The 20,581-nt window shown below is 39.1% G+C and overlaps 1 protein-coding gene across 1 annotated transcript in view; it reads left to right on the top strand.

The window, feature by feature from the left end:
* The first annotated feature begins 13,029 nt into the window (after window positions 1–13,029).
* LOC124173423 overlaps window positions 13,030–20,581 on the top strand; it is a 169,845-nt gene continuing 162,293 nt past the window's right edge. The window contains exon 1 of the mRNA XM_046552926.1: window positions 13,030–16,259. Within this exon, the coding sequence (XP_046408882.1) occupies window positions 15,833–16,259 (427 nt within the window). The 5' untranslated portion in view covers window positions 13,030–15,832. The remainder of the gene's footprint in view (window positions 16,260–20,581) is intronic.

Raw genomic sequence — 20,581 nt, 5'->3', positions numbered from 1 at the left:
CGCTCTGAATATGGCGCCGATTAAAACATTTGTCTTGCCGAAAGATGTCGCTCGCGACTTTCTTTTCCCTCGTATCTCCAGCGACCGCCCACGCGACGACCGCGACTATCCCGCTCTGCCATTCCTTAAGAGGTTAGCTGCCTAAGCGAACGCCTCCCCTAAAACTATCGAGCGAAGGTAAGCAATCTAAATCTGTAAACTATAGAGCCCAATTCCGACCACGCACTCAATCAACACAACACAAATGGTGAGAGCGGGACGAGATACGACGAGAAGTTATGTGACCGACCCCATCTAAAATTGCCGGGAACCCTAGGAATAATTATCTGAAGACTGAATTTCCTTTTTATTATCTATGTATTCATTTCAAATTGAGTTTCGGGATTAGTTTTTTAAAAAATCCCTTGGCGGCGCTGCGATCATTGGATGGAGGGTAAAAAAATCATCATGAAAGCGAATTTACTTTGCAAACAAACAAAAGGAGCAGGAAGGAATGGGAAGTGAAGGAAGGAAGCGGAGAAAAGAAGAGGATGGAGCTGAAACGAAAGGAGCAGAATACAGGAAGTGATATAGGAAACCAAGAAAGGAAGAGCTGAAACGAAAATATGATAAGGATAAGGTAGGAAATTAACAACGTATGCGGATAACTTAATGTCATTTTTTGAAAGATGATTTGTGTCGTGGGCTGTAGTTTCTGTCTTGTTGCCGACACACGACTGAAGTTGAAAGATTCCTAAACAGACCTTCTTAAGAAGATAGATTTGGGAAAAGCGATTCTATTTTCATTGTTTGTAATGGCGGGAACATTTTAATTTTGTTTACGTTAATTTTTGTGTTAACATCCGTTTTAATGTGCAATGTTATCCTTAAGTTTGTGCATCAATGGCATTGAATACTGTAATACTAGGGTAAGTGCAATTAAAGGTATTTCATATCGAATTATTTGCATTACGAAAATCACTTTTTATTGAGTATCTAAGTTATTTAGCTGAAAACAACTTCAAAATCATAACTTTTGTAGTATCCTGTTAATCAAAAATTGTCATCTGCCACTCAGGACGTTATTCTATTGCGCATCATATTGAATATTAAAGCTGCAAGGAGATTTTGCGTATTGCGGCGCATTCAAACTTAAATGAGATGTATTCCTGAAGTATTATCATTCGCGATTATGATGAAATATCAGATGATAATATCAGATGATCATACTAGATCAAATTCATGCCAAGAATCTCACCTAGCACGTTATTCACAATAACATCAATGTTAAGAGCCTGAAAAAAAGCGTTCTTACGGATCTGTACTGTATATCGATATTCAGTACCTACGCTATGCGTCGTAATTGTGTGTATCATCCTCTTCTAAGCATACGAAGAGAAGCTGCAGTCACACCTTTTTCATACTTCAAGAATTTTGATGAGTAATTAGAACAATAATTATTATGCATGTTATTTGACATTAAGTAATACGGCAACCTATTACCCTGGTCAGTACTGTTACTGTCGCGCGTGTTCGAATCCCACCGCAGGCATAATATTTCTCCGCTTTTTTGCGTTTCTTTTGCGGAAACTTACATTTAACTCCTAGTTTTATGGTTTTCAATTTGAACAATTTTTTCTGGGTGGAAAACCTTTCATATGCGCAAGGTGCGTCGGGTTCATTAGGAGTTTGATTTAAGAAGTGTCTATCGGACTGATTTGGCAAATTTGTTTGGTTTAAGTTACCAAAATATTCAATGTTCTATATAAATCCAAAAATGCGATGAATTTGATAAAAAACTGACATTTCTGACTATACTTCTTAGTGTTTAATCGCTTTATTTAATTTTTTGTCGATGAAAATGTAATTAATTGTAACTAATTGTATTTCGTTGTTTCATTATGCTTTGATGTTTAGTATGAAGTGAGCGTTGTAGTGAACATGCTTTTCGTTCTATATGACGTAAATAATTTACAAGACAATTTGTAGACATTCTCTCAGGCTATAAGAGAATTTATTTTATTTTTGTAGTTTCTTAGAAAATTGTTATTTTCTGAATAAAATTTGTCTATTTGTTATAAAGTATACACTATACGCTCGTTTTACCAGTGAAAGTGTAGCTATTGCTCTTCTCTAATCTAAGTCAATTATAGAGGATTAACCGCGAGGATAACGTAAATAGGTATTTCCATAAGTACAACGAGTGTGATGTAAGCAGAAATGTCTTATGTAGTCCAGTTGTCTGGACAGCCATTTCATAGGGGTCGCTTATTTAAACGCAAGGAGGACTTCAATTGCTGTGACTGCGGAGTGGAACAGTTGAAATAGAGGCTGCCGGTTCACGGCTGCATGCTTAAGTATTTACCTTGAAATGGTCGTTATTTGAACAAAAGATCTCCATTTGTCTCGAGGGGTTCATTGGAGAGTGATGATACTTATCGTAAGTCATATGCACTATTCAAATTTCTCTTTAATAGATTCCACGATTGCTATTCGGTCTTATTCAGAATTAGTTAAACACCTCACTGAACTCCTGTGCTGCGCCAAGCTAAGTTGTTGTGAACAAGGCGTTATAGTTGGCCATAACTTCCCAGGTTATGATTCAGTTCGTCTTTTTTAAGCAACTCATTACTTTCGAAGTATCGAATCAGGGGCCGTATTCTATAACTCCAAACCGATCGGTGCGGCACCGATTCGTCGGGTGCGACGTCACACCGACTCCCGGTAAGAAGTCGTGCGATTCTGCACGAACCCGATCGGTGCGGCACCGACGTGAGGACGGGAGATCGTCGGTAGCCGTACCGACAGCAAAAAGTTTACGTAAAGTTTAGTACGGCCACCAACTAGTGGGTTTCATGAACTCCCCGGTGCGCATTGTACGTTTTATTTTGTTTTTACCTCATCACCTGTAGTTTCTGTAGTGTGCAGTGCAAATAATGCAGTTTTCTGCAATGTTATCTTTTTCTGCCCCTTCGAATACGCCTCTATAATTCACTGTGTCATCATCTATATTGATTACCTTGACAGAAATATAAGATATTGGTTAATCAAAAGTCAAAATCAAGTGTAAGTCAAAATCATTAGTGAAATGTATTCGACAAGTGAGATACCAAAGGAGTTCGGGAGAAACATTATAATCCCTATTCCTAAGAAGAAAAGAGCGGAGAACTGCGAAGACTTAAGGACCATAAGCCTTACTGCACATGCGTCGAAGATACTGACATGAGGTTTGCTAATATATAATGACTTTCTCTCATTTATGTTGCCACTTTCACTTGCTTGTAATAGGCTTTATTTCTCTCTATCATCATTTATTTGCTCCTTTGACATAAAAAATATATTTTTGATTAAATATGAGTTTTGCCGCAATGTTATCACTTTATCTCACTCTGAATAGGCAACTATTATTTCACTCAATCATCATTGGATCTCATTGAAGAAAGAAGAAAATACAAGGCTGCGAAAACAGAGGAAGGACAGAATCGTTACAAGAGAATAAGGAACGAAATATGTCGTAAAGCGCGGAAGGCTAGAGAAACGTGGATGAAGAGCATTTGCGAAGACGTGAAAAACAATCTTAAACATGGAAAAGTAGAGGCCGCTTATAGGATAGTGAGGAACCACTTTAAGGAAAGGGGAGTAAGATGTAATACCCTAAGGGACAAAAACGGAGAACTGTTGATTGAAAACGAAGAAAAAGGGAAGAGATGGAAGGAATATCTGGAAGATTTGTACAAAAAAAGCAGCCTCAGAACGAATGCTATCGAAAACGAGAGGGAAGTGGATGCCGATGACATGGGAGCCCCAATTTAAAGATCGGAATTTGATGCGGCTGTAAGAGACCTCAGGATAAATAAAGCGTGTGGCATTGATAACATTCTTGCAGAACTAATTAAAAATTCAGGAGAGAAGACGTTGAACCAGCTATACAAAATCATTAGTGAAATGTATTCGACAGGTGAGATACCAAAGGACTTCGAGAGAAACATTATAATCCCTATTCCTAAGAAGAAAAGAGCGGAGAACTGCGAAGACTTAAGGACCATAAGCCTTACTACACATGCGTCGAGGATACTGACAAGGATCATCTATAGAAGAATAGAACGAAAGGCAGAAGAGTACTTCGATGAGGAACAATTTGAATTCAGAAAAAACAAAGTCACAAGGGAAGCAAAATTGGCCCTTAGACTGCTCATAGAGAAGAGAATGGAAAAGAACAAGCCAACGTTCGTTGCGTTTGTGGACTTAGAGAATGCATTTGACAACGTGGATTGGAGCACAATGCTTGGAATTCTAAAGGAAATTGGGGTTCTTTATAATGACAGAAGAATCATCCACAGTTTATACGAAAACCAAGTAGCGGTGATAAAATCAGAGCCCAGCTGTGAAGAAGCAAGAATTAGGAAAGGAGTACGACAAGGCTGTACATTGTGACCCGTAATTTTCAACGTTTACAATGAAAAAGCCATTAATGAAATCAAAGAAAAGGCATTGGGAGTGAATATGCATGGAGAAAAAATTAGCATGCTAAGATTTGCCGATGGCATAGCCGTTACAGCAGATACAGAGAAGGATTTGAAAAATATTTTGGTTAATATGGGAATGGTAATGAGTAGTTATCAACTGAAAATAAGCACGAAGAAAACCAAGATCTTAGTATGCAGCAGAAGAAAAGAAATAGGGAGGGAAAAATTGATAGAGGTGGATGAATTCGGTTATTTGGGAAGTAAGATAACTAGTGACGGGAGAAGCAAGAAAGAAATTATCAGCAGAATAGCCCAGGCGAAGAGAGCATTCCACCAAAAGAGAGACCTGCTTACAGCGGGAAACTTAAATATAGAAGTAAAGAAACAATTTATAAGAACCTACATCTGGAGTATGCTCCTATACGGAAGTGAGGCATGGACAATGACCGCAGCGGAGAAAGCAAGGATAGAGGCCTTTGAAATGTGGTGCTACAGAAGAATGATGAAAATCAAATGGATTGACCGGGTTAGTAACGAGGAAGTCCTAAGAAGGGTAGGAGAGAAGAGAAGCCTCATGAAAACCTTAATAAGAAGACGGAACAACCTTTTAGGCCACATCTTGAGACATGATGGCCTGATGAAGACAATCGTCGAAGGACAAGTGGAAGGCAAGAATGGAAAAGGAAGACTTCGAACAAAATATATGGAACAAGTGAAGAAGGATGTGAAAGAGAAGAAATACGTAGGTGTGAAAAGATAAGCTGATAGGAGAACTGAGTGGAGAGCTGCGTCAAACCAATCCTAGGATTCTTGACCAGTGATGATGATGCTCATTTGGCGTTTCTCTCGGCATAGAAATAAGATCTTTTTATTTAAGTATGAAGTTTGCCACAACGGTATCAGTTTCTTTCATTTATAACAGGCGGTTTCATCGTCAGCCATTGATTCCCTTGACGATGAAAGAAGATATTTGTTAATAAGTATTAGGTTTGCCGCAATATTATCATTTTCTCTCACTTGGAATGCGCAACTTATACATATGTATTTCACGCAATCACAATTTCTTTACTTCCTCGTCATTACACTTCTTTTAATTACACCCAGCTCCATATTTTTATAACAATTTCCTAACTTGTTCCTCTAATATGACATTTACATTTGCTTTTGAATCCGTTCACGTTCCATGGTATGTTATTTTCGTCTGCTACGGTGCCAATGGCATAACCTTCCGTTGATAACATTTAGACGGAACTTACTTAATGACAACTATATTACCAAATCATGAATAAATAGCAATATTTAAAAGAAATACGGAATAAAAGGAACCAATATTTAGAAGAAACTACGATCTCAAGGATAGTTTCAATAATTCATTCCAGCAACAACAATCTCTATCACATACAAACTATATTGTGATGTTGTAATATTGTTTCCTTCGATTCTGTAGGTTTTACAGCATTATTACCAAACATTATATAAGCATTGTTAACAACTTATCCAATATCGATTAACTTTATCTAGCAATAAGTCGTAATTTCCGCAAATTAAAGATTGAGAATGACGACAACAAACTGTGCCAATGAGTCTTCTCTTGTTTTTACCCTTCTTTCATTGGTGGAGACACGATAGATGATTTCTAACTTCGGATATATTCGGATTTTCCCTGTTTGAGAAGGAAGGGGAACCGTACCGACTGATTTGATACCGACGACCATACTGAATCGCTGAATTTGCCGTCGTCGGTATGGAAACCGTCGTCGGTTCGGAGTGATGTGCTGTCGGTGGGCTGGGAAGGGAAACCGACCGGTGAGGTACCGAAGAAATACAGAATACGGCCCCAGCCCCGCTTTGTTTTGCTCGAAACTTATCAAAAAGTCACCGAAGAGGTTTTCATTGCAACATCTGAATGGATTGGTCTCTGCACTTCCGCCTGTCTTTCCACGATTTGTCCCTATCTTCTCTTATCGAACGGTAAAATTACTCTAATATGTAAACACACGGACTAGGTAGGAATGCAATGGCTTTTAAAGTCCGTTTAGAATGATGAATACAGGGATATGATTCAGTTGTCAACCGTAATCGTAGTAGTGTGAACTATTACCTCTGTTTTTCCTAATCCGAAAATTAGTTAATCGGATTTCCATTAATCGCTATTTTTGGAAATTCTTTTCATTTCCTCGCAATTAGGACATTCGATCGTTTAAATTTAGTCAGGCCTAATCTTATAAGTGTTTTTCATCATAAGAGGAGTTTTTCTGAGAAATTCTGTTCTACGTCTTATATCAAACGTTAGATGGCTTTGCACCCACTGGAATTTCGTTAATTGTTGCGAGTGTTCATTATTGATTTCTGTCTACATTTTATGCAGACAATTGCACACCATGAATCGAATTTTTTTAAATCAAGATCCTCGTTTTTTTCCGTCTGCGAGATTATAAAGCGTCAAAATAGTGCGTTTACTACTTAGGAATGGATTCTATTTACTGTAGGAACTTCCTTGTCAGTCGAAATGTATTGTTAGTATATATATATATTTTTTTTAGATCACGAGATGTGGGTCAATTGGTTTATAATAAGGGGTCGTGAAGCATAAAGTTTGTATTGTTAGTCATTAGGAAGAGCATATCAGATCAGGGAAAGGAACTGCCTGCCCCATTATCCATGAAATTCAACCACCTCTCATTCAGCGAGCTCTACCCTCACCCATCCCTACCAACCTTCGTGATTGTGAAAATTAGATGACTGTCCTTAAGCTACCTGCATATGCCTTCCGTTTTTGAAAAATAGTTTATATTTTTTGAGTAAATGTTTTTACATTTATGGAGTACTTTTTTATTTGTAAGATTTTTCGCCATTACAAAAAAATTTAAATGTGATATTTTCTTTACTTTTCTGAATATTTGTACTAAGTGTTGCCACATTTGAAGGTTATTTTTTTCGTTTTAGTCCTATTAAAATTTTTCAAACAATATTTCCTTTCATCTCATTGACGAAAAATATTTTCGTATTTCAAATTACGGTCACTATACCTACACACGCTAAACACAGTTGAATAATCTGTTGCTGTTTTTATTAATGTTTAAACTTAATATTTACATAATGCCGTTATAACTCCTAACATCCTTCCATAATATATTTTCCACTCATTTTCTGAACGATCCTTTCAATAGGGGTCTGAAATAGAGTTGGCTACGGAAGAAGAAATAGAGTTTTCGACTTTTTCTCATTTTTTTCGTATGAGTTTGTTAAAGTAATTAGGTGGGAATAATCACGACCACCAATTTGTTATTCACGGGAAATAATGAAGGTTCTAGGGAAACTTTTATATTTTTTCCATTTTGAAGGAAAAATTAGAATTGGGGAAATCCTTGGGGAAAAAATGATCGAATTTCGGGTCTCAAATAAAAAAGTCGTTTTCCGTCACCGCGGAATAGACTACAAGTCGCTCTGTGTCGCCTGTTATCTCTATTTTTAGAAGTATTTTTGCCATTCTTATTAGAAATCCATGCAACTTTTCTGTTGTGTGCATGTCGTAGAAAAGGTCAGTCTTCCTTCTCAGTTTTTGCGACTCTCGTTATTAGTACAGTCTCTCCTTCGGACATCTTTCGATTGCGTGCATTTTCACTCCTCTATAGAGATTTTTTTTCTAATATGTATGACCTTTTTCCATTGGACATTTTGGTATTTTACATATATTTAGCCACTTACGTGGAATCTGGGAGACATCTTCATTTTTAACTTTATTCCTATTTTCAAACCCCAAAGACCGTTTATGTATCAGCCTTTGGTCAACTAGGCTTTGAATATCTCTTCGCAATAAAACTACCTCTGGCACAATTTACTCAAGTGTATGCATGGAACACTGCATTGGGTCTTCTCCGTGAAGGTTTTTTTTTTAACTTTGAAGCAATTTACATATTTTACTTCGACCAAATAGAGCTATTATAATCAGAAAAGAAAGTCAGCAAAATTTCTATGCGCAAAGAAACTATTATTTTTGGATTATTATACGTTGCCGTTTTATCTGGAGCATTCACGTTTAGATATTTCTTGTACGTCGGTTCTAAACTTTAACGCTTACATCTCTTTCTGACTGCAAAAGAGCAACCTCATCAGTCTTGTGCATTTTGTAAGTGTAATGTATTTTATTGTAGTATATTTTATAGGTGTTAACTGAAGTTTACGTTGAGGATGCAAGTATGTGGAGCTGGAGGAAATATTGTCGTCTGAAAGGCTTTGGTCCATATTGCCTCTCAACATGCAGTTCTTCAAGGATAACCGAGCATAGGAATCTTACTCGTGGGGTATGGGAGACATTTTTGGTCCGATAAACCTAATGTATGATTGTATGAAGTATTGTAAGATGGCCATCCATTCCAGATTATTGGAAAAGGTAGGAAAATATCTTCGATTTTTCTCTCCTTCACAGCACTTTTTCCCGAGACCGATTTCAACTAATTTTCCGTTGCATGCAGTTTGGCAGGAACCCTGGAGTAGATGATCCGATACCAAGAGACCCCTTGCATAAAATTCGACCCTTTTTGAAATTATTCACTCAAAGAATGAAAGAAATTTATTACACGTTTAAAGAACTCTGCTTCATTAGTCCATGTTGCTTTGGCGTCACAAACGCGGCATAACATTATATATGCTTTCTGAGCCTAATGGCCTCGTGCAAGATGCTATAATTTACACTGGGGCGAAGGATCCTGATGTTGGAGGCAGGGGACATGCATACAAAGTCGTGCGGAAATTAATCGATTGATTTCTCCTCAGTGGGCACAGTTTATACAGTCGCGTAGCCACGATTTTGAAATGGGGGTTTTTTGCCGGAGGTTTGAGGGCCCTTCTGGAGGGTGCGGGGGCCATTTTACCCGTTTTTGGCACCTGAAAGGAGGTTGTTACCCATAACCCCCCCTCCCGTGGCTACTCTACTGAGTTTATACATGGAAAATTATAATCATCATAAAAATTATAATAATCTGTTCAAATATCTGTTGAGTTACGCAAAAAGACACACCACTGAAACTAAGAACAAACAGAAGAAATAATCCTCCTCACGTCCTTAGAACGACTTAAGTGGCGAATCAGTATAACTCTGATGGTGTATGATGTGCAGATGTTCCAGGGCTGTGTTTGAACCCTTTTTTCAAAGACTTTCACAATTATTAGTTAATGTTTTCAGCATTAACGCAAAAGAAAATGGCAAAAGATAAAATTACTTTCATATGTTTGCATCCAAATCTAAGTTACTAGTAAATTTAAAAATTTAGATGTGAAAATTAAAATTCGAAAACTTTTATTTACCCAAAATTTGATGCATGGATAGTGGATGACATCTGAAAAATAATTTATCTTATTTTATAATTCAATTCCGCCATCATTTCAGAAATTATTTCAAGCTTCTTAGTTGCTATGTAAAAATATGTTGTCCGTCGTTTCTAATGTTTGTGTAACGGGTTGCATAAATATCCGGAGCATTTATCACATGGGTGCGGATGGCATCACTGTGATGCCATTAACAAATTGTTTAATAAATTGTCAAATTAATATAAAAATCCCTTTTTTATTGAAATTGTTTTCATATATTCGAAAAACAAAGTGAATGCAGTGAAAAAAAATTCTCCGCCAATGTGAAACAACTCTGAGAAAATGTTACGCAATGAAAGGGTTAATAGATTACAATGCAATTCGTGATTTCATAGCTCTTTGTCCTTGACTGCGTTATTCAAGGCTTTGAGTCATCCAATTACGAGTTTAAAATCTTTTCATTTTATTGGACCTGGTCATGGTTAATGCGGTTAACGTCCTGTTTCCTTAATTCATTCCGCTGACATCATATCCTTCCGCAGTCGTTGTTTCTGTCGATTTCATTTTCAGGCTGTTGTAAACTCCACCGGACGCTTGTGGAATTTTCAATGATAGAGCAATTTGTTTGAGATCATCGTGACATAAATCTCTGGCCAATTTTACGTTTTCCTATTTCTGCTCTCTGAACTTTGTTTCCACGACAATGTTCTGATTTAAAGCATGTTGGTTTTATCATGGAATGGAATTTTCAACGGCTGAACGTATCTGAAAATCCTAAAATTATTTGGATAAAATGCAAGATCATTTAAAAAACTTTTTGAGAGAATAACTTTGCAGAGTCGAACTGACAATGATGGATCTCTTCAGCAGTAATCAGTAATTGGTAATTGATTCCAGAGCGCATTGCATTGCATTGATAGGCTCCAAGCCAGAATTTTCCTCCACCCCTTTCTTCACACTACACACACAACGACTCGGGCTGCAGAGTCGCCTACTTCATCGGTTACTAAGAATTGGTCTAGATGGAATTGACTAAGGTGAGAATCAAAATAGGCATGATTATTGGGGCTGTTCTGGACTAGATTTTTTATTTTATCGATAGAGGATGCAACAGCAAGCTTTGGGATTTTGGAACTGCCCTCTTGAGTTGGTCGTTTTGAAATTGAAATTTATGAAATCATTGAAATCTATGTTGTTGGTGGTTTTCGGGTATTGTATTCTACACTGCAATACCAGAAAACCACCAACAACATAGATAAAAGAAGCTGTGAAAGTCTTCAGACGAAAATACATTGAAATGATGAAATCATTAGGTTGTGGATTATAGGCGCTAGTTATCTGTAGTCCCTAATCACTTCCTCTGTCGCATCGTCTTCGAGGTGACTCCACATTGAATCGGTATTTCTGCCAATCTAAGGATATTTCCACGCAATGGGTGTGATGACCATCTTATATTGTGTAGTGCTCTGGACAGCAGTTTCTCTGGGGTCGCTTGATTTAAATGTCGTCATTGAGATACATACCTATTGATTGTTTACATTTTTGTTGGGTGAGACTACGGTACGTTGGGTACCTCAGAACCTGAAACATCCTCGTCAATGCCTGGACAGGGAAAGATTTGTCTACGAGACAAAATACTTGGTAGTTACTTCTATCAATCTAATAGGTAATAAATCAGGACTTGCAGTCAAGTGGCAAATTTGATGTCACGGGATGACTTTAATTCTTGAATATTTTTTTAAATGTGTGATGCTAAAATTCTCTCTCTGAATAAATATTCTTTGTATTTAATATATTTGCGCATCTTTTAAACTGACATCCCTGTATACTTATTTAATCATTATATGTGAACTTATTAAGGAGATAGTCCATCATTCTTGTGAATCCCTTAGTAGTCTTAACATGAACTTAATCAATTGGGCGGAAACCAATAAATATCCGTGCGCTCAGACCTTATGGGAAACCACTGCGCTCTTATTTGCTTATAAAACTAACCGGTTCCTCCAATTTCAGTAATTTGCTATCACATGTATAGTTATTTATATGAAACTAAGCGTAGTCTCGAATACGCCAAGGTGTAGCGCCTAACTTCTGAGTTTACCTTTTTAGCCTCGATCGCGGTCTTAGAAAAATAGGAGGTCTGGAAAATCTTGGCCCAGGCATGGTTGATTAATGAAGTCGTTTCCCGTGGAGGTCGGTAGAGGCGCCACCTAACATGGAGGGCAAGTTCCCTGTGTATTTGTATACTTACGTAATTTCAGTATCTATGAAGTAATATGCGGCAAAAATGATCTTAATCACAGCGAAAGGGGTTAATAGTTAACAAGTTCATATGCACCTATCATTTAATAGCGTTACATGTATCTTGAAGAGTGTTGCAAACATGAGTGCCTATTAATCAAATTGAAGGTCTTTTAGGCATTTTAGCGTCGTCTGTTTGCATACCTCGGTGTTATAATAAGTTAAAGCTATAGCGGAAGAGTGCCAGAGGTTAAAACCTTTTGCAGTGGGGAAGGGTATTTTAAATGCTTAATTATTGTTACCCTGTGGTAATGTAGAGGTAAACGTCCAAATCTACAGGTTGTCACAGAAGCAACGTAGGCACCATTATCACTGTGCCCAGCGGAATGTTTCCGCGGTCTTTCACTAATAATTATGTTACTTCTTGCTTTCAAACTCTATTTTCAAAAATAATATCAGAAACGCAGACCTTTACTTACCTATGCCTAATTTCTAAGGAAATGCTCCTTATGAAGTGACGTATCTTAATGTTGTCACTCTCCTGGGTCTTGATCAAGTAGTATTAACTGAGTAAGACACATCAAATCATTGATTTAATATTTATAAACAGCTCAAGTGCTAATTAGTTGTCGTCCAGTCATACCTATACCTATATTCCCTTTCGGGATACAACGTGCGTATATGTTTATGATCTTGGAAAGTCGATACAAAAAACGGAATAAGGAATACCGGAGGACAATGAAGTAGGTAATTAAAATATATAAAACTCCGAGGAAAACTTTTTATCAACTATAGCAATCATGGTAGGTACTGAATTAAAAACCCTCATTCACACTATTCGGATACACATACCCATGGGTTTTGTCAAGTTTACCTACGTTGAAAGAATCAGGATGCTATCTACACAGTTATGCGGAAAAAAGAGACAAGAAAAAATATATTAATAGAAGTTTTGGAACAGTTACATTATTCATTAACTTTAAGTACCACTTACATAAGGTATTTATAAATTTATTTTTAAAAGCTCAATGTATTATTGTAGAATTGATTTGAAGAGATAAATCTTACTATCAACTGCAGGAATACTGCAGTATTAGGCAGGCAGTAAAGGCACTTGTCGCCGTACCCACAAACATAAGGTTGGGCAAAGATTAATCTGATTCACGAAATCAGTAATGAATATATAATTATTATTAAATTAATTTTGCTGTTAAACAGAAGGGATTCCTATGTCTGCCTATTCATTAAAACGATCCAAAACATAATTTAACACAAACACTTACTCAGGAAAAAAAATACTATGCACACGTCTCCAAAACTCGTATTAGCACCCCAAGAACGCACATTCTTCAATGTACACAAGGTTACAGGTATCAAATGTAAACTTTCAGAATAGGAACCCCATTAATTCAATTTCAACTTAATTTTTTCTATTTTCTGTGACGCAATTATGTTTAGCTAAGTTTTCTATCTTCCTTTTGAAGTTTTCCTTTTCAATTACACTGCATGCATGTGTGCTCACGAGGTTACAAATTGTTTTATATATTTATTATTATTTCTATTAGATCCTTTTAAATCTTTAAAGACCCCAATGAGCTTTCTTACCTCCGAAGGAACGTTCCCTTCGTTATCTTTGTGGATCACCATCGTCACAATTTCGGAGTCTACAAAATGCTTTGCGCAAAACCCAATGGCTGTCCGTCCACAAGATCGAAATTTTCCTGTAAATCGCTCGTTGCCAGGCGCTTGATTTTTCATGATCCTTGCGGACTCTAAAATACGAAACCCCCGAAGTCCCGTGGCCATAACCTATGGGGCAAGGTGGTATCACACACGTCTACGGCATTTTCCTTTTTTCACCATATCTGCTAATATATACGATGTTTGCCCTTCTGTACGCGTGGCGCCGCCCCGACAAGGGTGCGGCTGGTTGAGGAAACGACTTCAATGAAAGACCATGGGCTCCAATGGGATTGGAAGGGATGGGGAGCTTCATTGGGCTGATCTCGATAGCAACACTATGTACGTCGGTGCAATGGTGAGGGACGGTGATCTGAGTGTTATGCCCAAAGAAGCATGCATTAAACACTGCATTTCACTGTCAATTACTGGTATGACTTGAATAATTATAACCACACACGCGTTCAGCAAGTTTAAAGGATGAAGAGAATGCGATGAAAAAGATTATTCATCACGTATCTGCGAGAGAAATATAAGATAGCAGGGGTCGCCCAACCATTGCGGTAGAAATTGGACTTATTGTTAGTGATGGAGCAATAGCTAGAGCGGCTCTGCCCCTTGGAGCTTCAACAGGTGAAGAACAGGTGTTGGAGCCGAGAGATTTAGTTTCCAAAGTCTGTCACCGCATGTGGATAAGCCCGGTCTCAAGTTCACGAAGCGCCTAGCCTCTAAATTCCGCCATAGCGCGTGGGCATGCGGTTGAGTCTAGCACGGAAGCGCGCGTTCCCAGCACATCATTGCCGTTAACGACAGCTACACTTATTTAATACCGCTCCCACCTGTTTGAAGCGGCCTCTCTCTCTCCTCTTAGGTTCCATATGATTCCGTACTCTCTTCGAACCGCCGCGACCCATTTCGTCCCCCCTCCCCTCCACCCGCCCGTGAGAACGTCAACAACACAGCTGGGCCGCAAAAGAAAGAAAGCGCGTCACGGCCGTGCGTCGGGGATGAGTGCCGGTTGGAGCGCAGATCACATCGCGATTGAGGGACAGTCGGACCGCTCTCTTCGCGTGTCCATTCGAATGAGCGGATCAGCTGTGGTGTTGTTATCGTTGCTTGGATCATCAGTGTCTGACGTGCCATTCGGAATACTCCGGAATTGGCCTTTAAGTGCAGTGATGTGCATTCGGGTTCTCTACTTTTGATCCGCACTGAGTGAGGAACGACTGCATTTCGCGTGAGGAATGTAATTGCAACGCGCAGTTAGTTCTCGCGAACTTTTTTGCTCGCGCGGAATACGTGTGACGCTGCATTCTGTGCTTATAATCCTCTGGACTTGGCCACGGAACTGCGGGCGGAGGCAGTGTGCATGGAATAGACCCCCTCATGAGTCCCACCACTTGTCTCCGCGGCTCCTCGGGGCGCACTGGAGCGTCCTCCGGGTGGCGTCTCCCAGGGGCAGCGATCTAGAGGGCTGTGTGGAGGGCGAGCTGGGGTTGCAATTACCACTGCAGTGCGATTGCTTCTGTCTCGTTCACAGCGCCCCTCGCTCCACCGACCACTTGGGTGTGGACGCCGCTTCTCGTGCTGATGCGACACCGTCGTGTTGTGCGATGGAAACAATGCGCGTTGCGGCGTGGAAATACAATGGGCATATCTCGAGGAAGAGCTTTTAGCCGGACCCATGAGTGGCAGCAAATGGAGAGGCCTTGCTAATGTGCTTCCTTCCTCTTCGTGGTTGTGGCGACTCCTATCTCAGCAACTTCCTTCCTAATTTGTGTTCAAGGCAGTGTAGAGTCTGAGGAAAACCTCTGCGAAACTTGCCCAGTTACAAAGAGAAGCAATTTTCCAGCCTAATGGCTTGCAATTAAATGTGATACAACGGCCAAAACCACATTGGGAAACAATTGAACCAATAGATCAAGGATAGCCTTCTATCCGTTCTAGCGTCTTGGACGACGGATTTATTGGTCACCATTGTGACAACTATATTTCCGCATACCATCTTTTCTGAGTAAGCTGCGTGAATCCAAATAATTCTCAGAATCGTCATTGCGCAATGTTGGCTTGAAAATCACCGCCACTAATGTGTCATCAGACGTTTCGGCCGACCGTGACTCTGACTTGTGCCGGTGACCGTGGAGGGCGCGCGCGGGATGGAGGTGGAGCGGCGCACGTCCTCCGTGGAGGCGCGGCGGCGACGCAGCTCCGTCCGCATGAGCCTCAAGCTGATCGGGAGCCGGTGGCTGAGTGCCATGATCGGGGGCGACCCCGGGCCCTCGGGGAAGAGGGACAAGGGCCACCAGCGGCTGGGGGAGGAGTGGCTGCTCGAGTCGAGCGAAGAGGGTGCGGAGGAGGATGCGGCACCCGGGGTGCGGTCGAACGAGGACCTGCGGCCGCCGCTGGAGGCGGAGGGGGCGCGGAGGCCCCCGGGGTGGGGCGGCAGGCACTCCTGCTCCCCCACGCCCCCCAACGCGCACTCCCTGCCATCGCCCTTCCAGCCCGCCCTCTCCGCAATGGCCACCATCCGAAGGAACTCGTACGCCTCCACGGCAGACCTGTCCGACCTCAGCAACGGCCAGGGTGCGTACATGCGAATGCCTTTGCGGGCCGACATGCGAATGAAAAGTTGCCCGCATTTTTCCATAGACACTCAATTTTCCTTTCGCGACCGGTTTCAATAGATATTGTTTCGTCTTCAGGTGATTCCTCAAAGAATTTCGTTGAAGAACCATAAAAACCTCGACCTCCACGGAATTTCAACGAAATGTTTTGAGAAGAAGTCACCCGAGGACTGAACAAAATGTGTCGAACTCGACAGTGAAATGAAGTAATTTAAGTATTCGTGGTAGATTGCTCGAGACATTTAATTTCTCTCTCGTAATATGTGAGAATTTCACTAGATTCAGCCTGAATCCCTACATTCGTTAGTTTATCATTATAAAAGACTCCTATATTTCTGAACCGAAAAGAAATAGTCGAAGCCAATCGGAATCGGTGCCTGGATATCGTCCCTTGTGCACGTCGGATGGGATCTCCTGTACATATTGGAATTCCCAAAAAAAAGCGAAATTCCCAAAAAAAAGCGAAAGCCCAGGGGTTAATGGTGCGGCATACGCCTGGAAAAATCAGGTTCTTTGGATTGATTTTGTTATCTGATAATTTCAATCGAGAAAATTCGTGATGGGAATATATCTGTTTTCCGTTATGACTATCGAATGGAATTTGAGTGCGCAGGTAGAAATTATTGTTCTGAAAATATGTTGTGTAGGATGTTGCTCATTTTTTTAAATTTATCTCGGATTTTTTATTTCTACCTCTTAAAATATGCTATGAGGTGCAGAATGGATATCCTAAACATTTCAGCTAAATTGTTTAACATTTAGAGGTCGCTCAAAGAGCATAAATACAATAACATTAAATTTTTCCCTATTATTGAAGTAACATCATTTTCCGGGGTAACGCACAATTTTTCAGGACTTAAGGATCAAAATTCGCTCCATTTTAACGTCCGCTCAACAATTTTCCAGGAATACAACACTTTTCCGCGAGCTACAGCCGCGCGTCACACCCCTGACGGCGAGCTGGTCGTTCGCAGGCCGCATTCACGGTCAGCGACCGTCATTGCCTTACGGCCCTCGCGCCTTCCCTGACGAAAGTCGGCGGCAGAAAGGAGTCGAATACTATGTTGGCGTTTTTCATACAGAGTGTTTGCTGTAGTTTATCCTTTAAAATAACTACATCACTGTTCTCCGAACCGAATTAATGATAAAAAAAGAATTTTCATGTTAAGAATCCAAAAAAAATTTATAGACTGAGCACCTAAGGTATGAAAACAGTTCGTTAACTCTATTTACGCTTGTTGAATCACTTGAAAATGCTTTATTATGTTCCCTAATCTCCACTCTTCAACGCAGTCGTGAACAATCTCAGCAGCTTTTTTGGGACAGAGGGTTGGTGGCGCTGACTCTCACTTGAAAGGTGATAACAAATAATAGATCCTCGGTTTTTGGGATTATGTCTTCGAAATTAACTTTAGCAGCTGGTCATTGGTATTAATTGGTCTCAGTCGCTTTATTTTTTTTAAATTCTGTTTTAATTTGTTCAAGTTTGTTGGGTTCAAACCCTCATAATAAGAAATAGAGGAGCTACAATCCTAGGGTAAGGGCTAAAATACGAAAAATCGGCGATATTTCGCAAGTTCATGCGTCATTAATTTTATATTTCTCTCCATTACGGAAATATTCAATTCAAAACGTTCTCTCAACGCTCATATCATCGTGGTTACTAAGACGACCTTAAGTATTGTTGAGGGCGAATGAGCGTGTTGTTCGTCCATTCCGCCCATTTCAACGGCATTTTGAGTGTTTTTTTTTCGCTTTTTAAGAAAGTTATGGACCCAATACTTGAACAAACGTGACACAAATATGTTCCCACCCCCCTGCAAAACCCGCTTGATGAATTCAAGCGCCCATCAACTCGTTTAATAAATAAAATATAATGGCAATTCGATATGCCACAGACTGATTCATCGAAATTCACAGCCAAAACTGTGATAGGTGTGGATATTTGGCTTATTGGACGTAAAAGTAAAAAAAAAATTCATCGGGAGGAAAATCTTAACACTTAAAAAAATCGATTAGTTTTCAAGACATATCGACTTGAATTAACATGGTAGCCTTATGCAACTAAAACTTTTTCGCTTCTATTTTATACTTTTAAACGCCTGAGGAACATGATATTCAATGGACATAAACTAGATTTTTTGGTTGATTTTTTGGTATGGTTTCCATTGCGAAGAATTGATATTTAGTATTTTTTATTATGTTTCAAGGTTTCCAATTATTTTCTTATGGGAAAAATTTAGGAATTTTTTTGACCAACTTGCAATTATCGTACGACAAATTCCTTGAAATTGAAGGTGGAGGATTTTTTGGTTAATTTTTTGCTATTTTGGAATTTTCATATGTCGAAACAATTCCGAGGAATAAACGATTTCGATTTTACATTGTCGTGATGGGCGAATTTTCAAACTCGGATTTTGGCCTTGAGACATGTGCCATATGAAAATTTGGAATCTCCGTGAAAAACCGTTTAGGGTGCTTCGCACCGTAGCAATTTACCCTTCTTTCCCCGTAACCCTGTTGATTAATTTTATGATAAAATTCCGAAAAATATCCTGCACGCGAAAAATCAGTCGCCATTTTTTTGTGGAGCATACAATCTTGAATATCTTAGCAACCATTCAAGCTAGATGAATGAAATTTTCAGAGTAATACTTTTATCAAAAAGGTCAACTTTTGCAATGATGGCCATTTCACTCGATTGATTCACGTGCGAGTTATATCGATACCAATCTCCTTGGATACGCTTTATTCGCTAATAACTTTGTTGTTAATCAAGGTATGAATATGAAAGTTATACATAATAAAGATGCGAATGTGTGTTATCCGACAAAAGTTAAATCAAGCGGATGGAAAACTAATGCAGTAATTTCAGTTGAAGTTATAATCGATCCAAGTGTGCATTCGATAGATCCCTTTTTCAGACAATTTTTAATAGTAATTGGGATACGACTTTAACCAATATGTTAAGAAAGCAATGCACTATTCTTAAATATAAGTTAGTTTGATGTGATACGATTCCTTATGATGATATATCGATATGAAATTATATCGATATGTTTCATTTTCTCTTATGATATTGACCTTACCTGTCCGAATTTTTCAGCGTCAGACCCTGTTAACACTAAGATTATTTAGTGAAAATTAAATCTCCTTGCCAACCATAGTTGTCATATTAGAACGACATCTAATAGCAATGCAAAGTAAAGGGGAAAAACCTCAAATCCTTCTCAATGCAATTCTATTTATGGGAGCTGAACAAAATTTTAATGGTATAATCCTTATAATGGAGTTCACATTTGTGAATGATGGCCGCTCCAAATAATCAATTTTTCTGCGATTGTGATCAGATCGACTTTCTTTGGATTCGTCATGTCAATGTTTCAAAAATAATCGTCCAAATGCTCTGGGCCTTTTTCTTTTTCATATAATAACGATACCTATTTTCAGTGTAAAGTAAATAGAAATAATTCTGTGATCATTTTACGTACGAATTAATTAATTTTCGATGTGTTTGCTAAGGCGGGATGTGATTGTTGAAGCCTGGTTATCAAACTCCAATTCATCTAAGCGAAACTAATTCATTATTTCGGTGTAAATATCGACTACTATTTTTATTTGAACGCCGCTTACCCGTGTAACACTGATTCGCGTTCCGAAATGACTAATTTAACGGAATGCTCAATAAGTCCTCTGTGGAATGGCTTGCAAAGCGATCTACACAATTGCATGCATCGTAAGTAATATTTATCAGTTTTAGATGAAAATTCATGATGGGCTGAAATTTTATGGTAACGGTGACCCAATGGTTTATAAATGTTTTACGCGGGAATTGTATGGGATTCAAGTAATCGGGAACGATGTCTAATGAAGGTCGCGTAAGGGGTCACAATAAATAAATGCCATAGCCAAAAATTGAATATTCTCGGAAAATACAATTTGCTGTGAATATGTAATGATTATGAAAATATCTTGCGTGGCTAGTCGTGAATACCGTCTAACGCTGATTTGCGTTCGTGGCGCCATCTATGCCGTAACAATTAAAAACATGCTCAAGAATACCTATTTTTATGCATAATGTATATGAAAATAACTTACGTGCTTGCTTACGGCTGGTGATATTTTTGTCTCAATATTTCGCGTTCCTTTTGCTATCTGTCGCCTCACAAAGAAGAACAGGTTTTAGAATAGCTAATTTTATGGTTGATAGTGAAAATAAATTACAGGCCAGGTGATAGCTATTTTTCACGTTATTCTGCGTTCATGAAGCAATCTCTTGCC

This window comes from Ischnura elegans, chromosome 1 (genome assembly GCF_921293095.1).
Source record: "Ischnura elegans chromosome 1, ioIscEleg1.1, whole genome shotgun sequence".
Lineage (NCBI taxonomy): Eukaryota > Metazoa > Arthropoda > Insecta > Odonata > Coenagrionidae > Ischnura > Ischnura elegans.
Note: the sequence above shows the minus strand (reverse complement) of the source record. Positions and strands in the feature narration are given on the sequence as shown.